The 19,840-nt window shown below is 40.0% G+C and overlaps 1 protein-coding gene across 5 annotated transcripts in view; it reads left to right on the top strand.

Moving 5' to 3' along the window:
* The window catches only part of EML5 (EMAP like 5), a 155,442-nt gene that overhangs the window by 90,353 nt on the left and 45,249 nt on the right, over positions 1-19,840 (top strand). For all 5 annotated transcript variants that reach the window (XM_042252835.2, XM_042252834.2, XM_060418474.1 and 2 more), the window contains exons 21-25: positions 3,359-3,500; positions 14,940-15,092; positions 15,795-15,926; positions 18,088-18,176; positions 18,962-19,138. In XM_042252835.2, the coding sequence (XP_042108769.1) occupies positions 3,359-3,500; positions 14,940-15,092; positions 15,795-15,926; positions 18,088-18,176; positions 18,962-19,138 (693 nt within the window). The remainder of the gene's footprint in view (positions 1-3,358; positions 3,501-14,939; positions 15,093-15,794; positions 15,927-18,087; positions 18,177-18,961; positions 19,139-19,840) is intronic.

Genomic DNA, 19,840 nt, shown 5'->3' with positions numbered 1-19,840 from the left:
TCTAACTTAGAAAAGCAAAAACTGAATGTGTGCCAAAATTTTACTCCTGAAAACATTTATGAGTGAAAATATGTTAATAATTTTGAAAATCCAGAAGTACAATCTTTGTGTGGTAGAAATATAAAATGAAATAGCAGAATTAGCTAATCCTTAACATTTCTATCAGGAATGCTATATTAATTTTTCAGTTTACATTTCCTATATATGTTATGGGTTTTGATCCTATAAGGCATAGCAGGTGAGGTAGGATCTACACTAATGGAAAATTGCCCTCATGCAACTGTGTATAGTAACACCCTTTGAGTTTTGTTTTTTACCCTGAGATAGAATTGTTTTCTTTCTTAATGCAGACTGATTTCTTCCAACCCTTACTTCATTCCTGTTAAGTCACCAAAGAGCACGTGTAGATGAAAGCGCTGTGCTTTAGGGTTAGCAGACTGTCCTAATGTAACAAGGAGAATCTGTAAGCAAAGAGCAGAACACTGCATGTTAGATTACCTGTGAAACCTTCATGTCTTACTCTTTAATTTCAGTCACATGATATTCCTTTAAAGTAAAAAGGTGTTGGAGTCATGGTGTTTAACTATGATCTCCTGGAAAATATTTACACAGATACAGTTTTACAGATGAATCCATATATGGGCTTGTTCAAAAATATAGATGGTTTCATAATTACAAGAAAAGATTTTTAGAAGTAATAAATGACATCTTATTGTTTTCTAATATTTATTATAGAATTAAAGATTTCAAATATCTACTGTCTCCTAAATATCAGAAACAAGACAAGGATACCGGGTCTCACCATTATTTTCCAACATTGTGTGTGAGGTCTGGGCCAATCCAGTAAAACAAAACATAAAAGGTATATGTATTAGAAACAAATGGATGACCCTGGATGGATACCAGTATTGTAAGATGTTATAATTTATGCCTTGAACAAGAGAATAAACTGAAAAATTATTATAACTAATTAAGTCCGTAGGCATTTATGCAGAATCAGCATGTGAAGGTCAGTAGTATTCCTACATGGTCTAGCTGATCTAGCAATGACCAGCTAAAACAAATGACACAAAAATGGTACTCACAAAGAAAACTGCAGAGTAACCAGAGATAAAGATGGTTGAAAAAATGCAAGACCTGTACTAAGAAAGCTATACAATTTCACTAAAGATATAAGAGACTTATAAGTAAATAATTCAGTATGAGCCTGATCCAAATCCTAATGACATTTTTCCCAAATGCTGGGAAGATTTTTTTTAATCATCTAGAAGAGAAACTATTTAAAAGTAGTCAAAAAGTCTTTTTGGGAAACTTTCCATGCTAGAAATAAATGTAATATAAAACTATAGTAATTTAAAGTGTGGGAATATACGTACACCACAGAAGTGCATTCCTATATGTACCGAAAACCCACACTCAACTGTGTTTGTAGCGGCAGTGTGCTGTGAATCAGTTTGTGGACTGCTGCTGCTGCTGCTGCTAAGTCGCTTCAGTTGTGTCCAACACTGCGACCCCATAGATGGCAGCCCACCAGGCTCCCCCGTCCCTGGGATTCTCCAGGCAAGAACACTGGAGTGGGTTGCCATTTCCTTCTCCAATGCATGAAAGTGAAAAGTGAAAGTGAAGTCGCTCAGTCGTGTCTGACTCTTAGTGACCCCATGGACTGCAGCCCACCAGGCTCCTCCATCCATGGGATTTTCCAGGCAAGAGTACTGGAGTGGGTTGCTAGCGCCTCTTAACAGTATTAAATCTTCTGATCCATGAACATGGATCTCTCCATTTATTTAGATCTTTTTAAACTTTTTTCAACAATGTTTTTTAGTTTTCAGTGTACATACATGTATGTATTTTGTTTAAGTAACTTCATATATTCTAAGAGTTTTTTTGGTAACTTTTTTAGGATTTTTTGCATACTGTATAAGATTATGTCATCTGCAAATAGAGATAGTTTTACTTCCCCCTCTCCAAATAGATGCCTGTTATTTATTTTTCCTGCCTAATTATCCTGCCTGGAACTGCCAGTACTATGTCGAACAAAAGTAATGAGAGTAAACATCATTGTCTTGTTTCTGATTTTGGGAAGAAGCATCCAGATTTGTTCTGAATTTAATCAGTCTCTTCCCATCTATCTCTGAGATTTTCCTGTTTCTCCTCGACTTCAGTTTAGCCATGTCCAGGGAGTCTTGGTTGTTTCCCAGGTTCCTTTCATCACAACCTCCGTTGTTTTTCAGAGCACCCTCAGTCTTCAACTTTTCCACAGTGTAGTAAATGAAGTCAGTTCCTGTGAGAAGAAGCTGGATGCTGTGTTATGACTTGCTTCTCCCTTCAGGAAAAATTTCTGATCCAGGGCTCTGGAGTTGAGGGTGAAAACAATGGAATGCTTCTGTTTTTCTGAGTGTCCTCTGCTTTAGATGTGAGTGCCCACTCGTGTGGAGAAGCAGTCTCCTCAGCCCTTCTTGGGTTGCCTTTGAGGCCCCAGTGTTCTCACCGGCCACTGCACCTGAGGTAGAGCCTCCATCTCAGAACCGGGAGTGAGCGGGGAGCTCGTACCTCTCAGTGGCGATCACCGGGAGTTTAGCCTGAGTAACAGGGAGCCGGGAGCAGGTGGAGGACGCGACGCCTGCCCTGTGTGGGAGGAGGCACCCAGCTTGAGGCTGGGGAGAGAGCGCGCCCTTGCTCTTGGTTCCATCAGTCTGGTATGGGGTGTCCGTGTCACTGAGTAGGAGGACAAGCGTGCGTCTCCGTTCAGATACAGCAGACTCTCACTGTTCTTACTGAATTTTAGCAGACTTTCTTAGGTAAATGTTTCTTCCTTTGTTTTACCTCCTTGAAACCATTTCCAGAGACTTAATTTTTAAAAAACAATTTCTCTCAGTCTCACTGGCGCAGCAGTCTACAGTACTATTGACTCTGTCATGCAGGAAGTCTCTTCCCTACGGCAGCCACCAGCATTCCTGGGCAGCCAGCTCCTATTGTCTCTACCCGATGCATGTTACGTGGAACAGGAAATGGCAACCCACTCCAGTATTCTTGCCTGGAGAATCCCATGGACAGAGGAGCCTGGCAGGCTACCGTGCATGGGGTTGCAAGAGTCGGACAGGACTTAGCGACTAAACCACCACCATACACATTATAAGACTTTGAAGCTACTTTCCATAGAAACTTGATATGTATTGTAACTTTGAGGATAATGTTGTTACAAAGATATTTTTAAGGTATATTCCAAAGAGAGAGAAGTTTTACTAGAGTTATCTATTAGTCATTATCCTATCATTATCATATATTATTGACTTTTTATTTTACTTCTAAGTAAAAGTATCTTTAGGTTGAAATGGTCTTAACTGTGTTTTCTTTACAGGGACACATGGAAGGAGAGGTGTGGGGCTTGGCTACACATCCTTATCTGCCCATCTGTGCTACCGTAAGTGATGATAAGACCTTGAGGATATGGGATCTTTCTCCTAGTCATTGTATGTTGGCCGTCCGGAAACTTAAAAAAGGTAAGTGCCTCGCAGACTGGAGCATAGAGTAAATTGTCACAATTTTATAACCTCACAAATGTAAGAAAGCTATACTAAATATATAAAAAATACTTTAAGTATTTATTCTGTATCTGCTTGCTCATAATGGTATATAAAGAAAATTAGTTATAGCTAGTCTTTGCTTTGGGGGACCTTCTCTGCTCATGCCTATCCTGAGTCAGTTTTCCATATCATTTTGGAAACAAGAATATAGGAAGGAAATATAAACTAAGCTTTCTACCCTTTATGACTATAGATATATGTAGTTTAGAATCAGAAGCTAAGCCTTAGCTTAAAAGGGGGTAGCAGAGTTGAGAGGAGGATATTTAATTTCATTTTGTTGTATTGCTGTTTCTTGGCTATGTTGCACAGCATGTGGGATCTTAGGGAGCAGGGACTCCCTGACCAAGGGTCAAGCCTGGAGCCTCTGCTCTAGAAACGTGGACTCTGACCGCTGGACTGCCAGGGAAGTCCCCAGAGAAGGGTGTTGTGGAATGAAACAGAGTTGAGCACATTGTAGGATATCCTGTCAATATAAAACAACAAAGCGTTCAATTGTTGGAGCACGATTTTTACTATCAGGCTAGATGAGCTTCACATTTCTCGGGAAAGTGGTAGAGAATATTATGTGTAGCATGGGGATATTTTAGGAGGAGCTCTACCTGAAAAAGTTGGGAATTGTGACTAAGAAATATGATAGAGTACACAGATAAAGGAGAGAATTACTTAGCAATATAAGAACCAAGTTGAAATTAGGCAGCTTGTTATAATTCATTCAGCTGATTTATTTTTCCCTCCTCCTGTTGACTTAAAAGAGCCAGCTCTCTTTTTCTAGTGCTCCTGTCCTGTATGCCTAACTGAACATCAGAAGTTAATCACAGTCTGTGGAGCCCTAGAGCTCCAGTCACTGTCCTTCCCCTACCCCTTTTTCTGTTAAGTAGTGGTCTCTCGCATTTTCATTCTCTGGGGGTGGGGGGGGGTGTGTATGCACGTGCCTACACATACTGTATTTCTTTATTTTTTTCTCAGAAACTAGTGAAAATTGCCAGTGGGTTTTTTTTTTAAATTTTAAAATCTTTACTTCTTACATGCATTCCCAAACATGACCCCCCCTTCAATGTGAACAGTTACAGTTAGAGTCTAAAACCATAATCACATCTTTGTGCATAGAAAACCAGTGTCAAAAAATTCTTTCCTTCCCAAGTCCATTGGATGTCCTGACCAGTCAAATTCAGAACACACTTACCTATCAGATTTTCTTTCTTTTTTTAAGTTGAGATATAATTGACACGGAACTTTACCTTGGTTTCAGGTGTACAACATACTGATCCAATATTTGTAAATATTGTAAAATAATCACCATAATATCACTGCACATACTTAAAATTTTTTTTATTATGATGAGCACTTTTAAGACCTGTTTTCTCAGAAAATTCCAGATATGCAATGCAGTATTACTAACTGTAGTCACCATGCTGTCCATGACACCTCCTTGACTTATTTTCTTTATAGCTGGAAGTTTACACTGTTTGACTCCCTTTACGCGTTTTACCCAGTCCCCCCACCCCCACCACTGGCAACCTAGTCTGTTCTCTGTATCTTTGAGCTTTTTTCCTTGATTGCATGTATGAGTGGGATATAGTTTTTGTCTCTCTGTGTCTGATATATCTCACCTAGCATAATGCCCTCCGGGTCCATCCATGTTGTTGCAAATGGCAAGAGTTTATTCTTTTTACTGGCTGAACAGTGTTAGTGTATATGTATATGTACACATGTGCGTGTATTTACGTGCAGACACATCGATACCACATTTCCACATTTTCTTTATCCTTTATCCATTTATCCTTTAATCACTGGTGGCTCAGATGGTAACGCGTCTGCCTGCAATGCGGGAGACCCAGGTTCAATCCCTGGGTTGGGAAGATCTCCTGGAGAAGGAAATGGCAACCCACTCCAGTATTCTTGCCTGGAAGATTCCATGGACAGAGGAGCCTAGTAGGCTGTACAGTCCATGGGGTCACAAAGAGTCAGACATGACTGAGCAGCCTCACTTCTTTCATTTTAGTGTGTTCCTGGGCACCTGAGCTGTTTCTGTGTCTCGGTTATTGTAAACAATGCTGCAGTCAACATAGGGGTTTAGTCTCTTTTGAGTTTGTGTCTTTGTTTTCTTTAGATAAATACCCACGAATGTAATTACTGGGTCATATGATGTTCTACTTTTAATTTTTTTGAGGATCTCTTTTTTTTAAACCTCCCTTCAAGTGGACATTGTCACCATTTCACGCAGTCAGTGTTACTTAGATTCATCTATGCATGTGCATTTCTTTGTTCACCTTTTTTTCTTGTATCTCAAACATTTTCTTCTGTCATTTTCTTCTAAAATACAGTTTCAGAATTTCCATAATGAAGATTTGTTGGAAATTCTCTCATTGTCCTCTGAATGAACCAGTAGTGTATAAAAATAGGGTGGAGGGAATGGCCTGTTCTAACAGAAATATTCTATCACTGATGCTGCAGTTCTTTAAAAGCAGATCAGTTTTATTCAGTTTTTCATTGCTGTTTTTAAATTTTTGATTGGCATTATAGTACCACTCAGGGTAACTGTTACTGCTGCCCTGCCCTTGGCATACTACTAGTCTGAACATGTTTTGATTTTTTTACTCTCATTCTTGGATGCTAATTTAACTGCTTCTAGAGTTCTTAGCTCAGAATTATTATTTCAGTGGTTTTCATTGTTCTCTTTTACATTTTTCTATAGTTTTGAGGTTTAATAACATTGTGCATGTATGTGGTCTATTATTTAGGATTTGTTGTGTCTTCTGAATCTTTGGATGTATGTCATGTATTAGCCCAGAAAAATTGTCTACCAGTATTACTGGCTCCTTCTAGAAGTAGATCTTTGTATTAGGTTGTTGAGAAGAGTCATAATACTGTATTTTTGTTCTTAAATATTCTTCTATAATAGCTTTTATTTTTACTTCATCATTAATTCAAGAGAAAAACAAGTGGATTTTCATAACTTTAAAGAGACATGTGGTTTTATGCTGATTGACTTAATTGTAACAAAATACTGATATCATAATGGTTTAAATATTGTAAAACACAGTTATATCTTTTAAACATTCAGTAAGCAAATACTGTTTTCTTCAGAAAATGAATATGCAAATATTATGATCCTGAGGCTTAACATTATAGTTAATATAAACTAGAATTTTGCCAAATAATTCAGTTTTATGGTAACTAGTTATAAAAATAACCAGAAGTATAAATATGCAACATGAATTAATATCTGTGTTCTTAATATCTATAAAATAAATATTTGCCAGCCTTTGCAATTTTCTGTATAGGGATATATTGGAAATGTCCTATGTAAAACTTGTATCTGTGACTTTAGCTTTTAATTATAATCAAACCTGAATGTTTTTCCACTACCCCCAGCCCATCCTACCACCCCTTTGTAACTGCTGTCTGTTCTCTGTATCATTTCATGTACCTTTTGGCCATTTGTATATCTTCTTTAGAAAAATATCAGTTCAGTATTTGTTCATTTTTAAACCAATGTAGATTTTTCGCTATTGAGTTTTATGAGTTCTTTATTCATTTTGGATGTATAACCCCTTATCTGATATATGATTTGCAGTTATTTTTCCCATTCAGTATGTTGCTTTTTCATTTCATTGCTGATTTTCTTTCCTGTGCAGAAGCTTTATAGTTTGATGTCATCTCACTTGTTTATTTTGTTGTTGTTTTTGCTTTTGTTGTCAGGATCAAAACGTTATTTCCAAGATCTATGTCAAAGAGCTTACCACCTAAGTTTTCCTTTTAAGAATTCTTTGGTTTCACGTCTTATATTTCGAGTCTTCAGTCCTTATAGAGCTAACTTTTGTTTGTGTGTAAGATAGTGATCTGGTTTCATTCTTTTCCATGTGGCCATACTAGTTTCCCAGCACAGTTTATTGAGGAGGCTCTCCTTTCTCCACTGTACATTCTTGACTTCCTTGGTAAATTAACTGACCATGTGTACATGGGTTTATTTCTGGGCTCTATTCTTTTCAATTATTGTGTGTGTCTGTTGTTATGCAGACATCATGCTGTTTTGATTACTGTAGCTTTGGTCTTCAGTTTTGATGTTCTTTCTCAAGATTGCTTTGGCTTTGGAATATTTTGTAGTACCATCCAAATTTTAAGATGATTAGTTCTATATCTGACAAACGCCAGTGGAATTTTTATAGGGAGCATATTGACTCTTTAGATTGCTTTGGGCAGTGTGGACATTTTCACTAATGAGCATGGACTGTCCCTTGTCTGTTGATAAACATTCTGAAGTTCCATGGGATCTGTGGGTTCAATTCTATGCCCTGTAGGCCCTCAGCCTCTTTCTCATCCAGTGTAGTTTGTTTCAAAATAAGAATTCATCAGCATACATATTTTTGTTCTGCGTCTGTCAAACCAGACTTCAGCTAGTTATTTTATCTCTTATAGCAAAATTGCCTCATAATCAGTTATGTGGTGAATATGTTTGTGGCAAAATGTCTATGACAAAATAGCTTACAGCAAAAATACTTGCTACAATTAGATATAATAGTGAGAAGAGTGACTCCCACCTCCCCTGCTTGATTTCTAGACCCGTGGATTCTGACTTTGAGGTGGACAGCACCATGTAATGATCAGTGCTTTAAAGCACATACTGCATCCTGCGACACAGAACCCTGGTCTTCCAGGGTATTGCTTGCAAAAGACTCTCTAAATCAGTTTTCAGTAAGCCATGCCATCATTTTTCAGCAGCCCTCTGTGAAAGATGAGGGTGTGTGATAGAACTGGCGGATCCCGCAGGCGTGAGCCTAACACTGCACCTCCTTCACTATGGAAGAGTGACGGGCTTGGAATTCGGTGATGGTGGATTAGGCGTCCTGGCCATGGATAGTGGTGCTAGCAGAAGCTCTGTGGATAGGGAAGGTGAATCCGAAAGTCCTGTCTGTTCCACTGAGGATGACTCTGTCCTCTCCTTAATGGAAGAGGCTCAGTGTAATCGGCTTGCCATCAGATGCTGGGCTAGTTTCCCTGAGGAGTGGTGCCTTATCAGAGGTTCAGGAGGTCTCTACTGTTAGCAGGTTGGGCAGCACCAAGACCAGTCTTGGTAAAGAAAAGTCTGTGTTTTGAACTCAAGCATGGACTTTGCCCTTGCCACCTTTGACCCACCAAGCAGGTGCTAGCTGGCTAGGAAAAGAGCCTGCCTGATGTCCATAAAACATATTATTTTGTCCATCTAACTATTGAGAGCTTCCTCTGCAATAGGCACATGTATTGGACTTTATTTTGGACACGGAAATCTTCACAGCCTATGTATGCCCTTCCTGAGAGTTTTACCCACACGTTTATCTTCTAGATGTCCTTTCCTCTCATCGTCCAATCCTGTTTCTTCCAGTTCCTATTTATTCAAATGGTGAACAGTTGCTAATGAATCAGTGTAAATCTATCTATGTAGTCATCTCTTACCACAAAAGTGATAAGTCAGGTGTACTGCTTGAGGAGCTACCCACTGGGGAGTTTCACTACAGTCCTTACAGGTCACCCCTAGTGTGGCTGTGATGCTTCAGTTCAGTTCAGTCGCTCAGTCATATCCGACTCTTTGCGATCCCAAGAACTGCAGCACGCCAGGCCTCCCTGTCCATCACCAACTCCCGGAGTTCACCCAAACTCACGTCCATCGAGTCAGTGATGCCATCCAGCCATCTCATCCTCTGTCGTCCCCTTCTCCTCCTGCCCCCAATCTCTCCCAGCATCAAAGTCTTTTCCAATGAGTCAACTCTTCGCATGAGGTGGCCAAAGTATGGAGTTTCAGCTTCAGCATCAGTCCTTCCAGTGAACACCCAGGACCAATTTCCTTTAGAATGGACTGATTGGATCTCCTTGCAGTCCAAGGGACTCTCAAGAGTCTTCTCCAACACCACAGTTCAAAAGCATCAATTCTTTGGCGCTCAGCCTTCTTCACAGTCCAACTCTCACATCCATACATGACCACAGGAAAAACCTTAGCCTTGACTAGATGGACCTTTGTTGCCAAAGTAATGTCTCTGCTTTTGAATATGCTATCCAGGTTGGTCATAACTTTCGTTCCAAGGAGTAAGGGTCTTTTAATTTCATGGCTGCAGTCACCATCTGCAGTGATGTTGGAGCCCCCCAAAATAAAGTCTGACACTGTTTTCCACTGTTTCCCCATCTATTTCCCATGAAGTGATGGGACCAGATGCCATGATCTTCGTTTTCTGAATGTTGAGCTTTAAGCCAACTTTTTCACTCTCCTCTTTCAGTTTCATCAAGACTAACGTACCATGTAGGAACATCTGAAAATCTGGCTCAGTGTTTTTCTTCTACACTCAGTTGGTCATAATGAACCCCTGTTGAGGCCATAAGTACAGATTGAGAGAGAGAAGGGGCATTGCAGTAGGATTTATTGCTGAAGGATTCTGAGCCCCCTGATCGTACAAATTACTTCTAACTTCCAGATCTTGCCAAGCCTGGTCTTTTCTATTCTGTGTCTAGTTGATGAAAGATTGCTATTCTGCACACCCAGTCAGTAACTTGCCTGGTCATGTCATTTTCAGTTCATGAAAGGAAGCTCAGGACAGAGTTACCTGATATCCCATAGTTAGGCATTTACTTGCTGTCTAGTGAGACCTGGTAGCAATCCAGAAGCCGTGTCTCAAAAAGAAAATAGTTACCTGCAAAGGAGGACGTGAAATTTCTCCCATCTGAAGTTGGTTCCTTTGGGACCTTTCCAGAGGCGCTGCAGACACTTTGAAGGTCATTAAATCTGCTTAAGATCAGCTTGCCTTTTCTAATCCTGGCCCCCACTGGAAGCTTATAAGCGACCTGATACACAGGTGGAGCAGCTCACTCAAATGTGCTGTGTGTTGCCTCCCGAAAGGCCTCCCAAGCGTTTTGCTCCTTGTGTTTGTGGTAGGTGATGGGAGGTGTAGCAATTTGTCTTCCACGGTGGAGGGAATGGCTTGACACACTCCAAGATCATTGGATCCCCAGAAACATCACTGAGGTGACAGGGTTCCTAAATCTTTGTGGAAATTATCTGCCACTCTCCTAATTCACTTGTGTCCTGCTAAGACGTCTAAAGTACTTGTTGCTTCCTGCTCCCCAGATCCGTTCAGCGTAATATCATCAATGTAGTGGACCACTGAGATGTTTTATGGAGTGTCAAGATGATAAGGATCTCTGTGGACTCTATTATGGCAAAGAACAGGAGAGTTGAAATAGCCCTGAGGCAAAGGTTTGAAGGTGTCCACAGATGCAAGCCAGGTAAAAGCAAACTGCTTCTAGTGGGCTTTGCAATTGGTGTGGAGATAAAAGGGCATATTGGCCAGGGCAGTAGCTGCTTGTAAAATGTTGGGGACTGTGCTCATTGGTTCCAGTGAAGATCTGGAAGAGTAGCTTCAGCTGGAATCACCTCCTGGTTAAATTTATTATCCAGAGTTATTAGCTAAATCCGTCTTACTTCAGCATAGGCCAAGCAAGCAATGACAGGATGATAGGAATTATTACTCCTGCACATTTCATGTCCTAGGTAATATCACTGATGGCGGTTCTCAGGCTTGCAGTTTTGTTTCCATTTATTGTCTTAGTAGACAGAGAAATTTCCACGGGTTTTCATTTAGTTCTTCCTTACCCCTTGGGTCCACAGAGCTAGCGTAGAGCATTCTACAGGTTGCCAAGTGTATCTGTTCCCCTTCAGGAATTGGACGGGACCCACTGTGATTTGGAATTGGACTTAGACTCCATCTATCGCATGATCACCTTAAGGCCCCACTTTTACTGCTTGTACACCAGCAGCTTTTTCTGCTCTTAAGAAGTAGTGTCACCGCGGAGCCCATGTCTAGTAATTCCTAGAAGTTTGGGTCTTTCCTTCTCTTCAATTCACAGTCATTCTACTAAGTGGCCACAGAACCTTGGAGGAAGGTTTATGTTACACACCTACATACCTGTGACCGTGCCTCATAGTTCTTCCTCACTGGGACTTGGCCTTCCCTTCAGTGAAGGGGCTCTGAGTATATGAATTTGCTTAGGTCTGAAAAGTTGCTGGGAGTCTGACTCTCCACTGTGATGGTTTAAGTCGGGGGTTTTTGCCACCAGGTCTGGAGTTCTTCCTATTATGTAGATCAAACACTAATCTAGTAACTTATTTATTTCATTCCTGGAGACCCTGTGATTAACCACCAACAGAAATCTCCACAAGCCAAAATATTGTGATTAGTAGTACATCCCTCCTGCCCTTTTTGGTGAAAGAACATACCTTGTTTTTGTTGATTGAGCACTGCTGCTTGGCGTCTGCTTCTCCAGGAGTATCCTTTCCATCAGGGAGCCTGTGGTGACATTTCCACTTCCTGACCTCTAGGCGGGGGACACACAGCTTTCCAGTGATGCAGACGCTGCCCTTAACGACTGTATCTCTCAGTGCTTTCATGAAGGGACTAGTTTCTGGACTTCTTCAGGGGACCTGTGACTGGTGGGAGGGTATGCAGGTTGCCTGTGAGAGATCTTCCCCAGTATCCTTCCCTCCCTGGGGTTCTGGACTCCTTCCTCTGTGTCAGAGGTGAGCCCATGCATCCGGTCCAGCCCACTTCCTGAGCTTGTAAATCAGGCGTTACCAGAGCACAGCCATGCCCGTTTCTTCATGTGCTGCCTCGGTGTGCTGTTGCACTGCAGTGGCAGAGTCCAGTAGTTGTGACAGAGCTGATGTGGTCTGCAAAGCTGAAAATATTTATTCTCTGGTCCTTTAAGAAGTTTGCCAACCTTTGCCTTAGAGCTTGCTGAGATTTGATCCAAGTTAGGGGTCTAGTGACAGCAAAGGAATGATGGTGATGGTTTTTCAGGAGGTTAAACGTCCTCTGCAAGCACCTGTTTCAAAAGGTGAGTCTTCCAGGAGAGGAAGCTCTCTGCACCGGCCAGTGAAACTCAAGACTCAGTTTTGTCGAAGTCCAGCCAGGAGCTCCCAGTCCACGGTGAAGAGTTCTTTTCCCAATCAGTGCCCTCACTTTCACGCAAGAAAACTTGGCAAGTCTGTGAATTCAATTAACATTGTAAATCTTCTGCAGTATCAGCCCCGTCAGAAATTCATTTAGGTTTGTCACGGAAGCTCTCTCTACTCAGACCATGACTCACTCTGAGAGTTTAAAGGACCTGGGCTTGTTATTCCATTCTGTTAACTCTGCGTGCCTTCAGTATCATCTTCTGCACGGTGCAGAGCTCGTGGCCATCATCATTGTCGTCATGGTGAAGGGCAGCAGCTTCTTGGACTCCCCAGGCACTTGCTGCAGTGGATACTTCAGTCAGCCACAGGGCACAGCTTAGGTCGTTGCTATGCCAGTGCACACCCTGGATGGCTCGCATCCCATTTCCCATTGGCAGGGACCCAGCACCACGCTGAAGCCCAAAGCCATGACTGAACCAATTCCACAAATCTTATCTTTAACAATATGCCTCCTTTGACCACTTTAGTACTGTTCTGTATCAATCACAGACAGAAACCACCCCAGTAATTTGAACAGGGAAGTTTTAATATGGAGTGTTAGCTAATGAAAGGTGATTTAACTACTGAAAGATGTAAAAGAGGATTCTAAGGGGAAGTGGCAGCTGCTTTCTGCAGCTAGTGGATGGTGATCAAGGAATAAACTTAAAGGGTGGACCCTCCCCTCTTCCCCGGGGGCGGAGATTCAGATCTCTTTGGAAAAGGTATAGGTGCCTCAGGAACATACTGCCTGCCAGTAGAAAAGAAACTTGCCCATGGGCTAATCAAGATCTTCTGCTATGAAGGCAGAGAAACCCCACTACCCCCAGCTCCTGTCCACTCATTAATCCTCTGGTTACAGCATATCAGAAGGAAGAAAAGGGTCTTCTTCTTTGGCCTTCCCTCCAGCACCCTCTGCCAGCAAAGGAAAGACATCTGTAGGGTCCAGCCCCAGCCATCAGTGCGTGCAAGCCCAGTCACTTCAGCTGTCTCTGCGACCCCATGGGCTGTAGGCCACCAACCTACTCTTGTCCATGGGGTTCTCCAGGGAAGAATGCTGGCGGGGAGCGGGGGTGGGGGGGGGGGGGGGCGGTTGCCGTGCTTTCTCCTCCGGGGGAGCTTCCCAACCCAGGGATCGAACCCATATCTCCTCTGTTTCCTACATTGCAGGCAGATTGTTTACCCACTGAGCGACCTGGGAAGCCCCCAGTAATCAGAGAGCAGGAAGAATAAGGGGGATTTGGAGTTGAGAGGCAGTAAATGAGTAACAGCCCTTCTCCAGTCTCAGGGCTGTAACTGCCACCTCCTTTACGTATGATACATCTCTGCCCTATATTCTCCCTTGAGCTCCAGAGAGGTATTAATATAACAAGATGCCTCCTTGTCTTCATTTGAATTTCTCACAGGCATTCTTAAGGGCACAAAACCAAACACTCACACCTCCCCTAGTGTTTCCTGTCTCAGCAAATAACATCATCATTCAAACAAAAGACATAGCCTCTACTTTCTCTCTTTTTTCCTGCTTTACTCCCAATTGGTCAAGGTCCTGCCATCTCTTTCTTCAAAAGGTTTACAAATCCTACCATTTTCCACTTCTTCCACTGCTGCTGCTCTGCTTCAGGTCACCATCATCTCTGGACTGTTAAATATCAGAAATCACATCCTAGATTTCTAATGTATGCTTGACAAAAGTGACTGCTTATTCTCGATTCATTCTATAACTTTTCATTCTGTAACAGCTGTTCCTTATCTGTCCCATTCCAGAGTTTATGCAAGACTTCAAAAGCCGTAGGGATATGAGTATGCCTGCTACATCCTTCGCTGTTGGGTTAAGCCCATTTTTTGTGTTTGCCAGTTCAGCATTAACCCTTATTTTTTTAATTAATAATGTTAATATTATGATTTCTTCATATATAGTTTTGAAATGTGTATAAATCTTCCTGGCTTAAACTAATAATTGCCTATTGTCAGGTTTTTAAAATTTGAAATAATTCTTATAAAGATGACCTTATTTCCTAAATGTCTTATTTGTTGGATAGAAACTGCAAAGGTAGCAAACTCCCCTAACAGAAACAACAAAATTTCTACATATATTATATCATTGGCTTTTTATGTTAGTTGAAATCGCTCATCCTTTTCATCAGCTTAGTTTCTTTCAAGGTCACTATCAGTACTTACTTTTCCTACATTCAGAAAAGGAATGGTTTGTCTTAATTAATGCTTGGAATTCTGTACCATTGTTCTCAATAAAAAAACTTCATTATCTGCATCTTTATTTCTAACATTGATTTGAAGCTATAATGAACATAGGACTCCTCCTCTGTGAAATCAAAGTTTTCTTAAGCATATACTTTTTTTAATAGAGGAAAATCCCGATACATGCTTTCTTTGTTTTTTAGGTGGGAGGTGTTGCTGTTTTTCTCCTGATGGTAAAGCTTTAGCTGTAGGTCTCAATGATGGAAGTTTCTTAATGGCGAATGCAGATACTCTAGAAGATCTTGTATCTTTTCACCACAGAAAAGATGTTATTTCAGATATTCGATTTTCACCAGGTAAGATCTCATTGGAATCATATTTGATTATTAATTTGAGTATGACAATGAATATATCACTGTGTGAATTTTTATTTACTGCTATTTTATCTCAGACTTTTAGTTTTTACTAGAAGAGGCAGTATAGTGAGAGGGGAAAGCCCTGTATTTAGATCAGTGGCAAAATACCTGGCTTAGGGCCAGCTCTGCCACTGAAGTTGCTGTGTGACTTGGGCCAAGGCATTTCCTTGAGCTTCCTTTTCCTCATTTGTAACATAAGAGGGATTAGATAACTGTTTTCATTATATTCCTAATGCTTTTGAATATACATTAATTTTGCTTTATCAGTTTCCATGTATTCATTACTAATGACAAAACCTACTATAGAATTGCTAATGTTAAGGCAAAATTTATTTATGTTAGCTTACGTATATTTTTTCCTAAATTTAAAGTTTTGTTCAATGCAAAGAATATCAAAATTACTTTGTGTATAATTTTTGACATTTTCTTTCCATCACACTACCTCACTACATTAAAATTTTATTTCATTGTTTAATTATACATGAAAAATACTACCATTAATTGCTTGACTCATCTGTCTTTTTATAACATGCAAAACACCTAAAGTTCCTCCAAAAAACTTAAGAAAATTAACTCCAGTTGTACAGTATAAAAAATATTTCTAACTGCAGAAAATTTCAAGCAAATATGTTTCTATTATAGGTTCTGGGAAATATCTTGCTGTAGCATCACATGATAGCTTTATAGACATATACAATGTCATGAGCAGTAAACGAGTAGGAATATGCAAAGGCGCTACCAGTTACATAACCCATGTTGATTGGGATATTAGAGGTAAGAATTTCAGTAACTTACTATTTGATAAAGTTTCATTTGATTTAGTACAGCTACTTTAAAGAGACAAATAATCAGACAGATGAATTCAAAAGCACTGTGAAAAACAAACATTATTCTCAAAATGATTTTCACTACTTTATTTCATATCTAAAGATGAATGCTGGGAGTTTAGACTTTTCAGTACCTCGTCTAATATAATTCACATGATAGTACAGTAAGTGATAGATTCTTAATTCGTAAAGTAATTTAAATATTATTCTTTTGTAGTCATTTGTCCTAGTTTTTGCCAGATAAGTTTGCTATAAATGGTCGCTGAAATTTTAGAAAATAGTTCTGCTGATTAGGGTTTTCTTAAGAGCAGTGTTTGACCTTTTTCTTTGTGTTTTGGCTGTGCTCTGCAGCTTGTGGGCTCTCAGTTCCCTGATCAGGGACTCAGCCCAGGCCACAGCCATGAAAGCCCGGAGTCCTAGCTCCTAGACCACTAGGGAATTCCTAATGTTAATGTAATTTCCCCAGCATTCAATAAAATACATTCCCTAACATTATCATAGTTGTTTAACATACAGGATTTAATTAATATCTTTGTCTTTTAGCAGAATGTGTGGCATATGTCAGTGTTAATAATTTGGATAAAGGTTAATATTTTAAACGCTCCATTTTGAGGGGTTGTTGTTTCAGATAGTCACCTCTGTAAATATGGTATTGTAAATTAGTTTTTCCAAATACTGTTGAAATATATATTTTAAAAGTTCAGTTCAGTTCAGTCACTCAGTCGTGTCCGACTCTGTGATCCCATGAACCGCAGCACACCAGGCCTCCCTGTCCATCATCAACTCCTGGAGTCCACTCGAACCCATGTCCATTGAGTCAGTGATGCCATCCAACCATCTCATCCTCTGTTGTCCCCTTCTCCTGCTACCCTCAATCTTTCTCAGCATCAGGGTCTTTTCAAATGAGTCAGCTCTTCGCATCAGGTGGCCAAAGTATTGTAATTTCAGCTTCAGCATCAGTCCTTCCAATGAATATTCAGGACCGATTTCCTTAAGGATGGATAGGTTGGATCTCCTTGCAGTCCAAGGGACTCTCAAGAGTCTTCTCTAACACCACAATTCAAAAGCATCAATTCTTCGATGCTCAGCTTTCTTTATAGTCCATCTCTCACAGCCTTGACTAGATGGACCTTTGTTGACAAAGTAATGTCTCTGCTTTTCAATATGCTATCTAGGTTGGTCATAACTTTCCTTCCAAGGAGTAAGCGTCTTTTAATTTCATGGCTGCAGTCACCATCTGCAGTCATTTTGGAGCCCAGAAAAATAAAGTCAGCCACTGTTTCCACTGTTTCCCCATCTATTTGTCATGAAGTGATGGGACCAGATGTGATGATCTTCGTTTTCTCAATGTTGAGCTTTAAGCCAACTTTTTCACTCTCTTCTTTCACTTTCATCAAGAGGCTCTTTAGTTCTTCTTCACTTTCTGCCATAAGGGTGGTGTCATCTGCATATCTGAGGTTATTGATATTTTTCCCGGCAATCTTGATTCCAGCTTGTGCTTCCTCCAGCCCAGTGTTTCTCATAATGTACTCTACATATAAGTTAAATAAGCAGGATGACAATATACAGCCTTGACCTACTCCTTTTCCTGTTTTAAAAGATACTTCAAATTTTATTTCTAGGATTTTTATATGCATAATGACAGAAATAGTTTATTCACACACACGTGCATGCTCAGTCTGTTGTGTCAGACTTTTTGCAACCCCATGGACTGCAGCCTACCAGGTGCCACTGTCTGTGGGATTTTCCAGGCAAGAATATTGGAGTGGGTTGCCCCATTTCTCCTCCGGGGGATCTTCCCCACCCAGGGACTGAACCCATATCTTTACGTCTCCTGCATTGGCAGGCAGATTCTTTACTGCTGAGCCACCTGGGAAGCACACACACACACACACACACACACACACACGCGCGCGCACACACACACAGACAAATTAAGCCATTTAGGAATTTAATTACTTTATTATATATTTATTACTTTAATATGGTTGACTGCAAAGGAAAATGGTTTTATGTTAAGGCTAAATTTTTCCCAAAAAAGTTAAACATCATACTGTTTATATAAAATATATATTTTATATATGTGTATATTTTTTAATTTTTTTAAGGAAAGCTTTTACAGGTCAACACTGGTGCTAAAGAACAATTATTCTTCGAAGCTCCCAGAGGGAAAAAACAAACCATTCCCAGTGGAGAGGTAGGAAGATAGTAGTGCTTGTAATGTTGATATGACTAATAGTGGTTAGAAGGCAGAAGCCTGTCTGGGTACAGGAATATATGCTCTGTTAAGAAAAAGAATAAATTGCTTACTTGTATGGCTAGCTCTTCTCTAATTGCTTTCCTTAAAAGACAAGAAGCATGCAGCATGTGAAAGACGTGCCGTCTAAGACTGGATTCCTGCATCTTTGTCAGATCTTTTGGAACCCATGTACCTAAGATTCTTATTGGCAAATTTCTATTTAAGGAAAAAAAGAAAAAAAATGTGTGTGGTTTTGTGACTGACATTATTAGCAAAACTTTTTGACATGGCCAAGGAAGAGAAACTAAATTTAATTTGAAAGTGGCTTAGTAAGGAGAGGGATTGTAAGTCAAATTCTTAATCTCCAATAATGATTAATTAGAAAACATGCTTATAAAGTACTAGTAGAAATTTAGACATGAAATGAAAGAATCCGTTTCTGATATTCTAAGAGCAGAAAAAGTCCTATTTATTAATATTGTCACTGTATGTTCAGCATCTAGAATACATAGTGAATAAATAAATCTTAAATGATGTTATGTTAAAATTTTTCTGCAGGAACTAGTGGACTTGGCAAGCTACAAAACCAGAGCAACTAATAATTTGTTTCACTGTTCCTGTGAAACTTTTAATTTTACTTGTGAGGTCTATAATTAATTACAAAGAAGAATATTCAATTGTTTGTTGTTAATGTTGTAGAGTGAGAGATTATAAACTTAGAGCAGTCTTTTTCTATGTTTTAGGCAGAAAAAATTGGCTGGGCATCATGGACAAGTGTGCTTGGTTTATGCTGCGAGGGGATTTGGCCAGTAACTGGAGAAGTCACGGACGTAACTGCCTCTTCCCTCACCAGTGACAGAACAGTCCTAGCTACTGGGGATGATTTGGGATTTGTGAAGTTATTTAGATATCCTGCTAAAGTATGTGTTTTTCTTTAATTCTCCTAATGATCATAACTATAAAAATGGTTAAGGTAATGCCCTTTCATAGCATTTCACTGTTATAATATGAATATCACATATGGAATACATGATGTAATATGAAAGGTTCATAATTTACTTCCTGTTCTTGACATCATGTATATAGCTTTTATCTAGAAGTAGTATTATAATTTATGATCCCATATCTTAAGTTATATATTATATTGTATGGTTTCTGAGTATTAAGTAGTATAAATATTCCTTTTAGAAGAATCATTCTTTTAGTCCTAATATTAAATAATTTTAGTATTCTTTTGAAAAAATATATATCATTAACACTAAATACAAACTCTTGATATTTACAACTTTAACATTTAAAATGTTCTGATTAAATATACTGCTACTGCTAAGTCACTTCAGTTGTGTCCAACTCTGTGCAACCCCATAGACGGCAGCCCACCAGGCTCCCCGGTCCCTGGGATTCTCCAGGCAAGAACACTGGAGTGGGTTGCCATTTCCTTCTCCAACGCATGAAAGTGAAAAGTGAAAGTGAAGTCAGTCGCTCAGTCGTGTCCGACTCTTCGCGGCCCCATGGAGGGCAGCCCGCCAGGCTCCTCTGCCCTCGGGAGAGACAAGAGCACTGGAGTGGGTGCCACTGCCTTCTCCGCTGATTAAATATAAAGCACTATAAGTTATAATACC

The sequence above is a fragment of the Ovis aries genome, chromosome 7 (assembly GCF_016772045.2).
Source record: "Ovis aries strain OAR_USU_Benz2616 breed Rambouillet chromosome 7, ARS-UI_Ramb_v3.0, whole genome shotgun sequence".
NCBI lineage: Eukaryota > Metazoa > Chordata > Mammalia > Artiodactyla > Bovidae > Ovis > Ovis aries.
The sequence above is the reverse complement of the archived record's forward strand: the minus strand, read 5'-3'. Positions and strand labels throughout refer to the sequence as shown.